Here is a 17,265-nt window from a genome sequence, read left to right on the forward strand (position 1 = left end):
TCTTTCAGAAGAGATAATCACAGACACTTGTTCAAAAACAAACATGTAAATTAGCTTTAATATTGAATTTGTTTAACTAGCTAATACTAAATTAGAGTAAAAAACAAAACAAAAATCAATGCCACGCATCATTAACATTCAGTGCTTCTCTGAATTTATGTTTTTTTCATCACTGTAATATTTTGTGTTTTGTGATTTTAAACAATCTCTGATGAGGAAACCTTATATCATGCTTTGAGTATGAGTTTGGGCTCGATTTTAAAGATTTTAAATGTTTTTGAAAGTTTCTTATGTTCACTAAGACTGCATTTGAAATATTCTGAAACAACAGTTTTCTATTTAAACATTATTTTAAAATTCTATTTTTTCCTCTAATGGCAAAGCTGAATTTTCTAGAAGCATTAATTCAGTCTTCAGTGTCACAGTTCTTCAGAACATGCTACTAATTTCAATAAACACTTCTTATCAGTTGCTTATTGATATATTGAGTTATACTGCTTAATATTTTTGTGGAAACTGTGATGCATTTATTTCCAGGAAGAAAGTAAAAAAATAATAAAAGTACTATTTATTTATTTAAATCCTACTGACCCCAAACTTTTACAAAAAGCGCAATTTTATGCAAATATTATGCAATATACAATAAAATTATTATAATGTGTAATATATTTTATAAATGTTATATATATATATATATATATATATATATATATATATATATATATGAATTAATTAAGTTATCTGGCATGAGGTCAGCAATAGCTTCACATTCTATAGTCTAGAGTTAATAAAATAAAAGTAACTTTTTAAAACAGGCAGCTAAAACAATACATTCTCATTGAATGAGCTTCCTGATATTCTGATATATAACCGAATACCTGATATACATACACCTGTGGCCATGCATCATACCAGTGGGACACAGCCCGCTTTGTATTTTCGTATGAATCCGTGTTTCTTTGTTACTCTCATGTGTAAAAATAATGTCTAGACTACTTTTGTATAAACTGTATAGCGAAATCTTCACCAGTTAATACGTTTCTACTATCACACAGTAATACGGGCCATCCATACTGGGGAAGGGGTACTCGAATCTCAGTGATTTATCAAGAGTTTTACACCACAGATTGTGTCTGTCCTCTGGCGTTTTTGGTTAATTAAATGTCTAAAAATATCAAACTCCTTCAAGACTTAATTAACCTAAAGACTTCTATGGATTATGTGTGTGTGTGTGTGTGTGTGTGTGTGTGTGCGTGTGTGCGTGCATGTGTGCGTGTGTGTACAAGGGTGTCCGTGACATTTACTCATTTTCATTGACTCCTGGATCAGAATCATTCTTCTTGCAGAATGCTAAAGACCCACGAGGCTGCTGAAATGCCCCCTTGTCACCTGGACAAGAGGCTGTCTGATAAACAAAAGGTTTTGGTAGAAGGACACAGAGTTAATCAAGCTGTTTATATTAAATGTCATGTGCTGTGGTTCAATTGATTCAAATCCTTAATGAAATATGTTGCATGGCCTTGTAACTGTGTACTTTGAAACACTGAAAATGTTTTTTTAAATGTTAAAAGAATTTATCCTAAAAATAAATCATATTTATAATTCACATTATTTATTCACCCTGATGTCATTCCAAACTTGAAATTTTTTTTAGTAGAACAGAAATGGAAAAATGTTTTAAAAAAAAGTCACTATTAAGCAATAATCTTCACCTCCAGCAAATCATGATTCAGTAAGCTGAACTCAAGAAACAGTGTTTAGAAGTTTAGTTTAGATTTTTAGAAAGTTTCTTTTTTATGTTTTTGAAAAATAAAAAAGCCTCTTATGCTCACCAAGGCAACATTTGTTTTGAAATAAGGCTACATCATATTAAAAAAATCATAAATATTATAATAATAATAAAATAATAAATTGAATTTATTTCTGTGATAGCAAAGCAGAATTTTCAGCAGCTATTACTCCAGTCTTCAGTGTCACATGATCCTTCAACAATTATTCTAATTTGCTGATTTGAAGCTCAAGAAACATTTCTTATCATCAGTGCTGAAAACAGTTGTGCTGCTTAATATTTTTGTGGAACTGTGATACTTTTTTTAGATTCTTTGATAAATAGAAGTTTCAAAAGAACATTTTTCATTTGAATTAGAAATATTTTCATTCTAAATATAATTAAATGTCTTTACTGTCATGTTTGATCAGTTTAATGCTTCTCTAAATAAATGCATTAATTTATTTATAAAACTAATCTTTCTGACCTCACACTTAGTGTATATCAACAAATTTATTAAAAAGAATAAATTGTTTGAACTATCATGAACGCTCACCAGTAAATGACTTAAACTTAAATGTAATGTCAAATAGATCACTTTCATGATGATTTTGGTTTCATTTTGAAATCTTGAAAGCATCAGTCCCCCTTCACTGTAATCACATGGAAAAGAGCGACTGGCACAGTTCTTCAAAATCCTCCTTTTGTGTTCCACAGAAGAAAGAAAGTCACAGTTCTGTTCTTTTGTCACTATGTTGTAATGAATTCATCTCTTGGCCTATAAAACTGTTGAGATGTGTTGCTCTGAGAGGATGTTTTCAGAGTACTGATGTAAAGTAGTGTTCTGAAGGTTATGAGGATGAGGACGGTTGCTAGGTGACAAAATTGGTCTCTGCTAGTGTGAATAGAGAACGCGTCATAAATATGTCAGTGCCTTGTTTCTGTCATGTGTGATCTGTCACTCAGGTATCAGACCTGAGAGAAACTTTGTTCATTCACAAGAAGAGAGTCATTAAGCATACAAGATCATGACAACAACAGTAATATTACTCAGTCACTGTCCACAAGTAAAGATAGTCTGTGATAAGTGGTTTCTGTGAAGATGTTCTTGGGGAAAGTGCCAAGAAGTAAATGTCAGACGGTATAGGTGATGGATAACAGTCGTGACAATGTCACCGTGTCAGCGGTGTTGGCAATGAATTGTGTTGAGGAGTCTGTTTTAATGAGCATCCAGCCGTTTCCTGCATACGCTGGCCTTATTTTCTTGGTCTTGCTGACTGCTTAGTAAACAGACATACCTACTAAGGAACTTTTTTAAACTACTCCCTTTTAACTTAAAGAAAAGCTTTCTTTTTCACTCAGTCAGATCCTAAACCTACTCTTCTAGCACTTTCCATGAAATTGGTACAAAATTAGGCCTGAAACTCTTTTTTTTAACCTACAAACCTCATATTTTCTATTTATTTTATGTAAGTTTTCAAATAAGAATTTTCTATTATTACACTCCTGTTGTGGGATGTCCAACTGCAATTTAAAAGTAAACCTGGTGTCTTACTCTTATCAGTACGACCAAAAATGACAAAGTAATTTAAGTTATTTTCACCGTTAGCAGGAAAAAATGCCACTGAACACGTCCAAGTGTTCACCAACCTCAGCGGGTAATAAATAAATAAATAGATAAATAAATAAATAATAGGCCACATGAGTAAATGGCTTACAATTTAGTTTCTAGTAGCCACTAGGAACAAATGATGTTTTATATTTATTGATATTATTGATTTACTCAATTAAAATATACATGTTTGTTTGATGTTTGTTTTTTTAAATTTTGGTATCAGGGTTGAATGATTAAACTTGACAAATGCAGTCAACAGTTCAGTTTGTAATGTATAAAAGATTTGAACATGGAATGAGATTGTTTACGTGCGGTATTACAGTTTGTCTATAACTTCTAAAGTAGTTATAAAAGCCAAACAAAAAATGAGATTTGTGTGCTTTTATGCTTTAAAAAGGTAATAGTACAACAAACTATTTCATAGTCATGAAAACTGCAAACAAGAAAAGCTGTCATACATTAAACTTGGTGAGGACATCAGCTTTGCTAACAATTTGCAGGGAGTTTGATGTGACCAATCATAACTCCAAATCTGCTGTTTTTGTCTGACAAACAAACCAGACAGGAGAGTAGATTAATGTCGGTGGACTTGAACTTGAAAAATCTTTCCATGGTTGAAACATGGTCTTTGCGAAGGGTCAGTTCCTTCCTGATCTTCCTTATCCCTCCTTTCAACATATTTTGTGACAGTATATATGCATGTGAGGAAGGTGTGTCTGTGCTGTAATATATATCCATGAAAACAGAATTTATGTACATACAGGTCCCTCAGGATGAATGGGGAGGGAGAGATGAGGAGATCCCATGCAGAAGGATGCGGAGCAGCAGTTACGTTAAAGCCATGGGTGACCAGGACAGTGGAGACTCTGACGGCAGCCCTAAAAACTCCCCACAGAAAAGCATGCGACCCGAAGCTCTTGTCAAATCCGTGCTGCAGAGACAACTTTCAGACCAGAGGTAGGATTTTTGATCAGCCAGGGAATGTCATTAGAAGCCCCATCTAATCAGAGGTTAGAGTGATTAATGCACAAAGTCATAAAGTAGAAAACAGGAATGCAATCATTAACCGCTTATTTATCCACAATCACAGAGGCCCACATTCTGCGACATGTGGGATCCTTTTTGTTGAATATGCAAATGCATTTTTGATCTCGTTATGAGCCATCATGAAACATCTGCAGTCACATCACAGATTGTGCATTATAGACTCTCTCACTGTGAAAACGGGACGCCCTGGTTTACCGTTTGAAACCTCCGTTTAGCAGTACCGGTAAATTTGAGTGAAAAATTGAAGCAATTAAGATGACAAACACACATATAATCTTACAGACGAGCTGCTGAAAGTGATTCAATACACACTAACTCCTGCTGCAACTGAGCTTACTGCATCTGCGTCTTCGTATCAAAAAGCAATGCTGTCTGTTATAGAAAGTGACTGTGAGTCAGGCATCTATGACTAAGGCAAGAGCCTTCTACAGTCTGCTGGTCATGTCATGCATTGAACATTGAATGCCGAATACTAAATATGCCACATAAAAAGGCTAAACTTTCAGTAGTACTTGCAACAAAGAAGTTGAGTTCATTTTGTTTCACCTTTAAAGATTTCAAGCCTACTTTGAAGTGAAACTTTTGTATATTTTCTCCCAGTCTTTGTAAACATTCCAGATACTGTTCCATCTTGAGCCAGCATTGAATTTTGGGATATTCCTGTTACACTGCACCCGCTCTCTCGTACAATACCACCTGGTGCCTTTGTTCTCTCCCAGACGTGAGGATTATTTTCTGCACTATATTATAGGGGCTGTACACCATTATGCAAAGCTCTGAAACATGATGTTATAAATTTGGCAAGACTGCCTCTCTCAAAGTACATCTAATGAAAGAGAGTGTAGCACATCAAATGAGCTCTTCCCCTGAGTAGGTCCATGGAACAGTGCATTCACTGCTTATTATGAAAAAGTATATTTATACAGTATTAAGATTGTAAGGCGGCAGGGATTCCACAAGAAGATGTGTCCCATTATATCTAGCTACAGTGTAAGTTAGCATTGCATTCAGGTAACAATTTGCCTTGGCTGCTTTGGAGAAGTTCATAGGCCCTTTAAAGGAATAATTTTCCCAAAAATGAAAATTTGCTCAAAATTTACTCACCCTCAGGCCATCCAAGATGTAGAAAAGTTGGTTTCTTCATTGAAATATATTTGGAGACATTTAGCATTACAGCACTTGCTCACCAATGGATCATCTGCAGTGAATGGGTGCCGTCAAAATGAGAGTCCAAACAGCTCATAAAAACAACAAAATAATCTACTAAATCATCCATTGATAACAATTTGATCAAGACGAACATCAAATCATTGTTTCCGCTCTATCTATAATACTGCTTTCTCCAGTGAAAAAGTTGTTTAGTCTGAATCAGAATAGAAAGATGCACAGATCAAGCGCAATAACAAGTGAAAACACATGCATATGTCTGTAGATTCTTCAGTGGAGGAAGCATTATTATGGCCTGAGGGTGAAATTCACTTTAAAAAATTTAAAAGTAGACCTCATGCATTCTCCAGAAAGCATTTTTCTTTTCTTTTTTTTCTTTTTTTGTGCTCTTATTTTAAGAAAGGTCTAACCACATTACAAAAAGTGTTGATGAAGTCTGTGATTTATGTTAAAACATGCTGAAATGCATCTCCACCAAGGAAAATATGTTTATCTGTACAGCTTTGTCATGCATAGATGAAAGCCAATGACCTTTAAGAGCAGTAGGAACTACTTTTGAAAGACAAAATAAATAGGCTCGGTTGCCTGTCATACAGATCTTGCTTCAGTACCCTGCACCATGCAAGCTGCATTGTGATTATAGAAGATAGTAAATTACTATATTACAGTAAATTAGAGTAAATGATACAATAACCATATAAACAGCCTTTCAATTTCTATTATTTTATTTTATTTTATTTATTATTTCTATTATGTTATTTTACACTTCCATATGTCATTTAGGGTTTCAAATATAAAGATTGGTTTAATCAGTTTTTTTCAGAGCTAGCATGTCATGCTCACTCCTCCTTTGGAGAATCAATGTAGTCCACATCCCAGCAGTCACTTTTGAGATGGTTCTGCACACAATCCAAACCAAATGTTGGGCCATGTTCTGGCACTTTTTGTCTATCCAAACCGAGCTATTGAATCTAGAGGAAATGGGTCACCCACCGTTGCCTTCTGTTATGAAAATCAGACTTGAGAAGACAAGCTTAAGATTCAAACAGGCCATCTGATCATCTCCAAACAACATGTGCAGGATGATGTTGTAGGCCAGTAATCTGCCAAAATATGCTCTTGTGGCTCTTCCATCTTGTGTGATGAATGCTTAAACATTTATGCTTGCCCTTACTGACTGAAGATTACCGACATGCTGAAAACACAATGGCCCTTTGTGCTGCCAAAAAAGATAGATGGATAAGAAATTCATGCTTTTATTTTATGCTATATATATATAAATATATCACGGTTTCCAAACAAATATTAAACTGCACAGTGCACAACCATTTTCAGCATGTTTTGGAAAAAACCTTTGCCATCCTAAAATTCTGCGTTATGCAGTCGTAAAAATGTAGCCTTACTTTTGGAACAGAGCGATGTTACATTTTCTACAGCAGCAGTACATTTTGATGGAACAGTGCGGACTTGGCAGGGCAGGGGGCGTTGTGACGCAGTGACAACATATCAAAGCATGGTAAGCTTTTAGAGTGCATGCAAGCTGATCACTCAAGACAGCCTCATTTATCTCTGCATGGCCCAGGCCCGCTGATGGAAATCCTCAGAGAATATACAGTAGGAAGACTGCAAGAGGGTGCTGACGACACACAGCCAGCAGCAGCTCCACAGAATGATGAGAAACGCTGACCTTCAGTGGGGCTCATCACCAATCAGGGTTATTAAAGATAATCAGTTCAGTACAGCACTGCTGGACCACCCACACATTTTAATGGCACCAGGACATGAGTGCAACCCACTTATAACTGCTTTAGAGTTCTTTGTGATCTCTTAGTATATTTGTAATGTGCTTAGATTTTTAACAACCTGCTGGGAATATTGAGAAAAGTTCATTTAATTGCCCCCTTTGTGTTCTTTGTGTTGGCAAATTAATGCACCAAAAAGCCCCACGATTTCCTTCACTATTTTGAAAAGATTCAAAATAACTTAATACATGATACAGCTCTAATGAAGCTCCCTGCAGTGATGAGCTTACACATGCTGAACATCTGCCCTCTGCAGGTTCAGAATGTGTTGTAGTTACAGCATGAGGCAGAGCTGTAGAAATCTTCCCCGCAGCAGCAGAGAAGGACGCACACCGTGCAAACCGAGGGAGACACATTGACTGTATTGATTTTTAGAGCTCAGAGCTCAGGAATCACCAACAGCAGCATCAAATCTGTCCCTGCGTCCTGAAGAGTCTCGTCACGCTCTGCAACTTCATCAGCAAACACTCCAATCATGTTTTCTTCCTAAGATCTCAGATTAGAATGAGCGTTGGTTTTTGTCTGTTGGCTCTTCTGCAACTATAGAGACGATGGCTGAATGGTAATTCTTTGAGCTGTGCTTGGGTGGTCTGTTTCTTACTTGCCCAGCAGAATCTCACAGCAGAAATGTCACCACAATCTACACTAAGCGTTCAGGAATGTGTTTGTGTGCACATTTCTGCAGATCTCAGGAGATTGGTGTTGAGAGAGAGTGGGAGAAAGTGTGATTATATTCCTAGAGGGGACTAGCTGCAGTGTGAATTCTGCAGGAAAGATTATCCAACTAATCCCAAAGTCCAACAGACATGACCAGAGTTTGAAACTGTTTTACAAACTTTTAAACCTAACTTTTATCAAAAATTCTCTCTGACATAGCTGCACCTGTTATTAATGCACAGGATAAAATATGTTGTTAAATGCATAATAATGTTGAGAATATTTTTTTAATGTATAAAGATTTTCAAATTAGTCAAATTTATATTATGTGACATTATTATTAGATATGAATTATTCACCTTTTTGGATCAACTGTCAGTTGCATATGTTATGTGTATGCTTTATTATTCATTTATTTTATAGAGGAACGTATTTATATAGAAGAAGAAGAGCATAGAAGACAGTCTTATATTTGGTTTATTTTTAGTTTAATTTGATGCTTGATAAGTGTGTACATTGTTCTTAAAGTTTTATCATTTTTTATTTGAACAACTGTAAAAACGTAATTTGCAATTTTGTGGCTTTACACATTAATTCAAATGAAGTGAAGCGACGTGACGTGACATACAGCCAAGTATGGTGACCCATACTTAGAATTCGTGCTCTGCATTTAACCCATCCAAATTGCACACACACCGTGAACACACGCCCGAAGCAGTGGGCAGCCATTTATGCTGTGGCGCCCGGGGAGCAGTAGAGGGTTCAGTGCCTTGCTCAAGGGCACCTCAGTCGTGATATTGAGGGTAGAGAGAGCGCTGGACATTCACTTCCCCCACCTACAATTCCTGCCGGCCTGAGACCCGAACTCGCAACCTTTGGATTACAAATTCGACTCTCTAACCATTAGGCCACGACTTCCCACATCTAGATGACATCTAGTAGAACTGGCTTAGAGCATGTGATTTAACTCATGCATTTACAAATTAAAGTCTTTCAATCTTTCTTTTGATCCTAAAAAGTATCTCATATCTGTTCACAGCTCATACCGTTTGGACAAGTCAAGCCGGGACATGGTCAAATACCTCACCAATATCACCGCAGATTTAAGGTGAATATGAGCAGACACACACATTTAGACTTTGTTGCATAGAAAGTAAAAGACATCTTTTATCTTTTAAGACATCTAATCTTCCCATAATCTTCTAGTCACTCCCCTTGTTACAATTTTCAGATTCTAATAGCTCTTCAAGGATAATTTTGAAGAATGACTTTTGTAAAAGTCATCTTTTTTCTCACTCGCAATTGCGAGTTATAAAGTCGGAATTGCGTGATGGACACCCGCGATTCTGAGAAATTATAGAAATATTATGAGATACAGAATTTATTTCTCGCAATTCTGACTTTATAATGTGCAATTACAACTTTATATCTCAATTCTGAGAAAAAAGTCTGAATTATAAGATGTAAACTCGCAATTGTGAAAAAAAGTCTGAATTGTTAGATAAAAAGTCGCAATTACCTTTTTTTTTATTTCTTTTTTTTATTCTGTGGCGGAAACTGACTTCCATATATAGAGACATAGATAATATATATATTTATCTTTCTTCTCTCTAATTATCTTTCCTTCCCTTTTGCATGTTTCACTGCATAGTCAAAGCTACCATCTTCATACCTCTAGGGAAATCCATCCCAGCATCACACTGGAACCGTCTCCCAACTACAGCTCGCCGAAGTTCCGCTCCAGGAACCAGAGCTACATGAGAGCGGTCAGCACCCTGAGCCAGGCCAGCTGCGTCAGCCAGGTCAGCCAGGTGAGAGTCACATCTGCCCGGCTTCACAAAGCTCAAGGTAATCCAGGGTTTTTATACACCCATCACAGTGCCTGAAAACCACAACACATACAGAGGATTTAAGGCCCATTTTGCCATTTTATATACAATGTAGTTGTTGTGTTTGTCTGTTTTTAAATTGTCAGATTTATCAGCCTCTAACATCTAAATCTCTCTCTTAAAGTGGAGTAATAGGGGTTTTATTGATTTGGCTTGAGGTCTTACAACATGGTTTTCATTCTCCGTACCCCCATTTTGCACACACGCCCGTTCTCGCTTTCTAAGCGTCATCAGTGGCTTGCTGTGGTCATTAGAGGATAATTCCCTCTCAATGGAACGCGATGGCAATCTCGGATTTTAGAGATTGCTAAATGGGAATCTGATGGGTAGTAAGAATCCTATCAGACAAGTTCAGCTTGACTAGACAGATATCGCTTTATCACAGAGATGCTCATCTCAGATTTTTCGAAGCGATTTAAGAAGGTATTGCTAAGGAATGGGAAGGATTCGACGAAAGCATTTCATTTCCTCAAACTCGTGCAGGAAGACTTGGTGTTTGATCCGCAGAGATTCTGCTGCGACCATATCGTGATTTTTATCTTACGTACAGTCCTGTGTAGATAAGATTAGACTGCACACTGGGACTGAGGTAGAAATACAGGCCTAACAGCAAATAAAGCCGAGAAAATAGAAGAAAGCAGAGCGAGGAAAAAAGAAGGGAGGATGGTTAGAAGAAACATGCTGAGATATATTGTCTTGGTTTATCTGGTTCTGCAGGTGAGTGAGACCGAGGTTAATGGCCAATTTGAGTCGGTGTGTGAATCCGTGTTCAGCGAGGTGGAGTCTCAGGCCATGGATGCTTTGGACCTGCCGGGCTGCTTTAGAACACGCAGCCACAGTTACCTACGAGCCATCCAGGCCGGATTCTCACAGGACGATGACTGCGTCCCCTCCATGACATCTTCCACTGTCACCTCCACCATCAGGTCCACCACAGGTAAGTGGGCTTTCCTTGTGAATAGCCATGCACACCTGTGTCTGGTCTCGGCTTGTGTTTGTCTCAAATTAGAAGTTGCAGAAGGATTCCAGAGAACTTGCTAACTGTTTTCATCAAAACTGACTTAGGTTTGCCTCCAAGCCAAAATTAAGCACAGCTGTCCATGCCTAATAAATTAGTGAATAAATGTTTCCTACCAGCCTTGAAACTGTTTTTTGGAAGTTTGCATTATTCAATATGTCTCTTGGCTGAGAGGTGGTGAAAAAAAAAAGATTTGGCTATTTACAGTTTGACTTGCACGTCCTATTGAAGTTAATAGCCAACTGGCAATTAATTACATTTTACTTCCTTGTCAAAGCCAATTTTTACTCTCTTTTGGTGCTTGGCAAATATTCATTTCAGACTACAAGATCCTCATAGGATACTCATAGTCTGATTCTATGCTTTAGTGCATAACTGAGTCCGTTTTGTGAACTTTAAAATGATGCATATGCAATTTAAATAACTAAATGTCAGAACGCTTATTTCAGTGATTAAGATTTGCATGACTTAATTGTCGAAAGCGTAAATGCTGAATCCTCTGAAAGTATTAAAGAGTCAAGGATTTGTAAAAGAAATTCAGATCAGAGGCAAAGCTGTTCATCGAGATGATTATTTTTGAATGAATGCATTGTATTACATGTAGCATGGCATGCTTGCATGTGAACTGCTTACAGCCGAGTGATTGATTTGTGTACGGCTTCATAACCCAGGTAAGTGCTGGTGTGCCTCAGAGCATAAGAATATGAACCCTATTGAATTCAATCCCCAAATTTTGTGGCAAACAATAAAATGGTGAAAAGTGAAAAATCCATTTTTTTTAATATTGTGTCCAAATTAAGATATGACCTTTTTATTCTTCCACTGTGTGTTTTGTCTCTCAAGATTTTCAATTTGGATCTCTACCTTGTCCTATTTTCTGCCTCAGTTGACTCTTGGCTAACAGACAGGGAGGGGGTGAAAAGCAATGATGGAGACACGATGTGGTGTGTATTGCGATCCCAAAATGTTTCTCAGTCGGATGATTGTCACTCTGTGGGCTTTCTGTTTCTCACTCTTGCACATCTCCTAGTTTCTATCTCTCTCTCTCCCTCTCTCTCACTTTCTCTTCCGGGCGTGAAGCTGGTTTTAAACGCATCAGTTTTGAGTTCTCTCTCCCACAGGGTCCGCAACTGAAGCCGTGCTTGAGCGTTTTGAGTTTTCAGACTGTTTAAGGGTCAGTGGTGAAACAGGCCACTTAAATAAATGTAATTAAGAGCACCAGAGTCCAGTCTCTGGACACATGTGAATTAAGGCCAAAAATCTGAGTTAGATAGACAGTAAATACGCTCTGGCGTTTTTGCACTGCCTTCTCACTGAAATATGCTTGCAGAATAACGAGCAATATTGGCTTTCTCACAAAGGGAGTCTCTTTAAAAACACTTGATTTTGAGCTTGATATGATTAAATCCATTATAGTAAGTCCCATATATTGTGCAACAGTGACTGGGCAAGGAATATTTCAAAGAATCACTGATCATAATAACTGCATGTGTTAAACTATTGCTAAAGTAATGAGCTAATTTTTGGTTTGAATTTGGCTGTTTGTGTGTCGAGGTACCGGTTGAAGTCAATGATTCCCCCAGTAAAGACCTGGTCAGTGATGGGTCAAAGTGGGCCGCTCATGTTCAATAGGGTTCATACCTGCTTTGCTGAGACACACACACACACAAAAAGAGACTGAAAGCTTTTGCTCGCAATTGCCTCCTTTCAAGGCACAAAGCACAGACCTGCTCTGTCAGAGGGACCTGGTGATGCTCTATGAGTTTCCGTTGTTATTATACCCTGCAGGTGTCCTCAGGCTTCAGTTCTCTGTTTTGTGCTTTGAGAGATGAATATATGCAAATAAAGGATGGAGTGAGAAGGCAGAGTAATAACAGAGAAAAAAAGCTGTGAGTCAAAATGGGATCTGTTTGCTAGTGTGATCATAATAACTCAAAATAACTAGCTCCCGTCACCTAAAGCACAGGGAGCCAAGATTGCGTTTGTTGCATACTGAGCAAAACTCAAAACAATTTGTATGATTTTACAAAGCCCTTTGATTTAAATTGTACACATACTTCTCTGAACGTCTTTCTTATAAATAATTAATCCCTATATTCCTTCAATGCATTGTTAATGTTTTCATCTGATCTGTGTGATAACATAATTCACACACAAAAAAGATTTAACCCTGATCTGGCCTAAAACTTATTTTGGCTCACACATGTTTGGTTGAACTCTAAATGGAGCCTGCAAACAGCACAAATCCCCAGCTGGCCTCACCACTGGGCACATTATATACACTCGCATTTTTATATTTTTCTTCCAGAGGGAAATGATGTGCTGGAAGGCACTGGTTTGCTTAATGAGGACAATTTACCCAGCGAGGGGCCAGACTTAACCTCCATGGCCCGTGGGAGAGGAAATGAATCCAGCACCCTTTATGGTGATAGCTCACCTACCACGACTCCCTCGCTACCCCCGCTGAAAACGAACGCGCCTATCAGGCCACGGCCTGTTCAGTCAAGTGTCCAGGAGACAGCGGATCTGGCTCTGGCCATCAGCCAGCAGTGGAGGGAGGATGTGTCAGCCATGCGTAAAGAGTTAGCCGAGCTCAGGAAGGATCTGTGCACAGAGCTCAGAGCTTTCAACAGGAACTTTTCCACCTTTACACAACATTACAGCACCTGGTCACCGAACTGGGTGAGGGAAACCCAGACAGCTGCTCCTCAGGTGTCTGTCAGCACGCAGGCAGGAAGCAAGACCCTGGTGCGACAGAACACAGCAGACGCAGCGGTTAACTGCCCCTCCCCGGTTGATCCCAATGTTTTATCCATGTCTCCCTCAGAACTCGCAGATAAAAATGTCTTGCGGGTCTCAGCTTCTTCACCTTTTTTTCAAACTGACCCCAACTCGGAATTAGCAGACATTGACGACCCTACTTTTGCAAATCTTACCCCTCCAGATCCTATTGATGTGGCGTCGCTTTGTTGGCCTGATCTAGATTCAGACTCCATGACTCCTCCAGATCCCCCAGAACCAGTGCCAGAGGAGGAACAGTACTGCTTTACGAAGTCATCCACTCCTGAGCGTGTGGAATCAGTTGTTTTAGACTTCACAAATGTAGAACTAGTGAACCTGGCCAGTCTGCAGTGGCCTAAACTGGATCCAGATGATACTGGCTCTCCGCCCCTAGAATCTCTTGATCGTTCCTCTCAAGAATCTCCGGAACAACCTGGTACATATACACCGGACCACGGAGGCATGACTACACAGGAACAGTCGGTTCTAGAATCCATGCAGCCATTGTTACTGAGTCATACAGATGAAGAACCTATGGACTTCACATCACTAGAAATGGACTCCGTTGTCCTGAGTCCAGTGACCCCAGATTCTATGAATCTTCAAGACTTAAAATGGCCAAGTTTAGAATCTCTTGAGCTCAATGTCTCTGGCTCTCAAAGCCCATGTGCTGTAGATCTAGCCCTGCCGAACCCTCCCACCCCAGAAACTGTCTATGAGTGTTCCTACGAAGCCACTGTACAAGAACCACCCCTTCCAGAACTACTGGACACCATTTATCTCCAACCAGCCACTCCTGAGCCTGAATCCCGAACAGAATCTGACATATCAAACCCAGCAAGTCCTGAACCTAATTTTCCTACTTCTCAAAAGCCAGCTGCACACGAACTAGACACGCAGGCTCTTGTTTTGTGGTCAAAAAGGGAAACGTTCATGGGCTGTGCGGAAGAAGGTGATGCCATGAACGTCCAAGAGTCCTACTCTGAAGAAGATAACGGCCAGAATGTAGATTCTTCTGTCCCCATTATAAATTTCCCAATCCAGCCAGACACTGTGGACTCAGCTCCCCTGGAGTCTGAGACTCTCTTCTCTGCCGTTCTGTGCTCAGTTGAGTCAGATACCTTCGATCCTGAAGTTACTAGCATAGATGAACCAATGTCACAGGAGCTGAACCCACCTGGACTTGCTACCATAGACCCAGCGACTGTGCACCCCTTCAATTTATCCCTGTTGGAGCTCCAGTCAGCTTTAGATGTATCTAAGAGTGAAACAAGCGATAATGGGTCACCAAAGGGAACAGCAGCCATATGCAGCCCTTCTCATTCACCATCCGGTAGGGATTTCCTGTGGATTCGGTGGCAGCGGAAAGCACGCGGACGGCAGCTGATGTCACGGAGTGCCAGTATGGAAATTTACCACAAGAAATACTCAAACAATTCAGAGATGTCCTATATGTCACTGTCACTCTGAGCTCTCCGAAAAGTGCATGAAGCTACACTGGGTGTGCAATAGATAATCATATGTAATATTTACAGGCAGAATACAAGACTGTTAGGTTATGTAGCAAGATGTTTACAGGTTTGTCTCTCTCCATGGTGTGTGTGTGTGTGAGATTATATAAGAGAGAATGAGAAGTAGAGATTGGGAAAAGGGGTAAGAGATTGTTACATTTGAGGTATGGATGAGGTTATGAGAGAGGTTGTAGCTTAAAAGCAGTCTGATGACAGCAATGGCACTGCATTAGTGTACTTCAGACATTCAGCACCTATTTACACTGCAAAACTGGTGAGTCACCTTGAACTTCACTCCTCTCTAGGGACACTCTCTGGCTTTAGAGACTCAAATGTATTTTAGTAAATACTGTGATTGTTTTTTGGCAGAGAATGAAGACTTCCAGTCAAGACACTCTCTCTTTAGAAACTACCGAGTAAACTGTAAAATAAATCTCTGTACAAACTGGTCTCGGATCAACCAGAAATTTGTACCTTGGTCATGCTCTCTGAGGGTGGGTGGTAGGGAGAATCCTTTTTCAGATGGAACAAGCCTATGAACTGGAGGTCGGCCAAAGACTACCTGAAACAACTGCATATCGCTTGGATACATTTTATGGATTTTGATAACCTTTTTTCTCTGAATGTAATGTAATGGTTGTTTCTCTGGTATGAATGATGGAATCCTTTATTCCATTTTACACAATGTCTTCAGAGCCAAAGTCTCACTGTAAAAAGTGGAGGAAAATTTAGTACTGTGAAACTTTCAAAGACACAACGGCTAAGTTATGATACTCTGTGAAGTGACTGCTGTTTCTTTTTTTCCTTTTTTGTTCAAATCTTATTCAGATCGGTTGGGAAATAGGACGAAAATGTTGAATGTGATATTTTTCTGGGTATATTCATATATGGAAATATATCAGATATTAAAATTAAATGGATATTTCTTGAGATTACTTAAATTTAAGGAATTTGGTTATAGAGGTTAGAAGCACTGTTAGTCTGCTGGGGTTACATGAACATACTGTACACTGAGCATGTGGGTCATTTTGAACCTTGTTTAAAGATGGGATATAGATCTTCTGGCCACAAAATTGCAATGGTTTAGGAATTAAAACCGGTGGTGGAAACTTGCTCATTGTGGTGACTGGCCACTAATTGTACAGTTAACTGTAACCTTTTAAACAAGATCGATCATACACTCTTAAAAATCCATACTAATCTTGCAAATCCACACTTACTATTATAAATGACATACAAGATACTGTTAATATAATCCTTAATGCCCACATATAATATATTCCCCAGTGATTCCCTGTATTATTGTAAATGTGTAGACTATTGTATACTGTGATTTATTTATTTTTTTCCTGCAAAGATTAATAATGTTACACGCACAACTCTCATTAACCGCTATGAGAGCTCCCCATCTTTAAAATGAGATGCCAGTTCATTTGTGTCGGTTGGGTTACTGAAGTTATTTGATGTGAAATCAGCAGTCTGTATGTATTATTATCCACTTTATGTATATACATACATACTAGCAAATATCAGGGTACTAAAGAAAACACTCTGGCTATCTGTAACAGTTATGATTTGATATGTATCGAGAAATGCAGTGCCATAGCCTTGTATCTGACAATCAGAGAAAATGTTGAAACCAGATACATAAATGACATTTTAATTATTATCAACAGTTTACATCTAATTGGTATGACAGAGTCATACTAAAGCTGAAGTAGTTCCTTAAGTAGTTAATGTAGTTGAGATTGCAGGTTTACATTATTAGCAGTGAATGTATTTTTTTTATCAAGTGGTTGTAGCTAATGCATCTAATTATAATTAGATATGTGTTCTTGTTTATTTATTTAAAACCTGGACTTTCAGAACTCTCTGCTTTTTTGTTAGTCAGCCAGCCAACTGACAGACACTTAACAACGAGTTTTGAGAACAGTGCAAACATTGGATAGTTTTAAAAGCTTTTAAAGACTTTAAATGTGTTTCCCTAGAAATGAAACCTGGCAACATATC

At 38.5% G+C, this 17,265-nt stretch overlaps 1 protein-coding gene across 24 annotated transcripts in view; it reads left to right on the forward strand.

Annotated features, from left to right (window-relative positions):
• Nucleotides 1-17,265, forward strand: part of dlgap2a (discs, large (Drosophila) homolog-associated protein 2a) — a 139,621-nt gene that overhangs the window by 103,166 nt on the left and 19,190 nt on the right. For 22 of the 24 annotated variants that reach the window (XM_058748607.1, XM_058748605.1, XM_058748610.1 and 19 more), the window contains 5 exons: nucleotides 4,147-4,340; nucleotides 9,096-9,164; nucleotides 9,708-9,867; nucleotides 10,663-10,882; nucleotides 13,272-15,662. In XM_058748607.1, the coding sequence (XP_058604590.1) occupies nucleotides 4,147-4,340; nucleotides 9,096-9,164; nucleotides 9,708-9,867; nucleotides 10,663-10,882; nucleotides 13,272-15,214 (2,586 nt within the window). In that variant the 3' untranslated portion in view covers nucleotides 15,215-15,662. Of the gene's footprint in view, nucleotides 1-4,146; nucleotides 4,341-9,095; nucleotides 9,165-9,707; nucleotides 9,868-10,662; nucleotides 10,883-13,271; nucleotides 15,663-17,265 lie in introns of those variants that run through there. The other 2 variants (XM_058748606.1, XM_058748630.1) reach the window with 2 other exon arrangements.

This window comes from Onychostoma macrolepis, chromosome 17, assembly GCF_012432095.1.
Source record: "Onychostoma macrolepis isolate SWU-2019 chromosome 17, ASM1243209v1, whole genome shotgun sequence".
Classification (NCBI taxonomy): domain Eukaryota; kingdom Metazoa; phylum Chordata; class Actinopteri; order Cypriniformes; family Cyprinidae; genus Onychostoma; species Onychostoma macrolepis.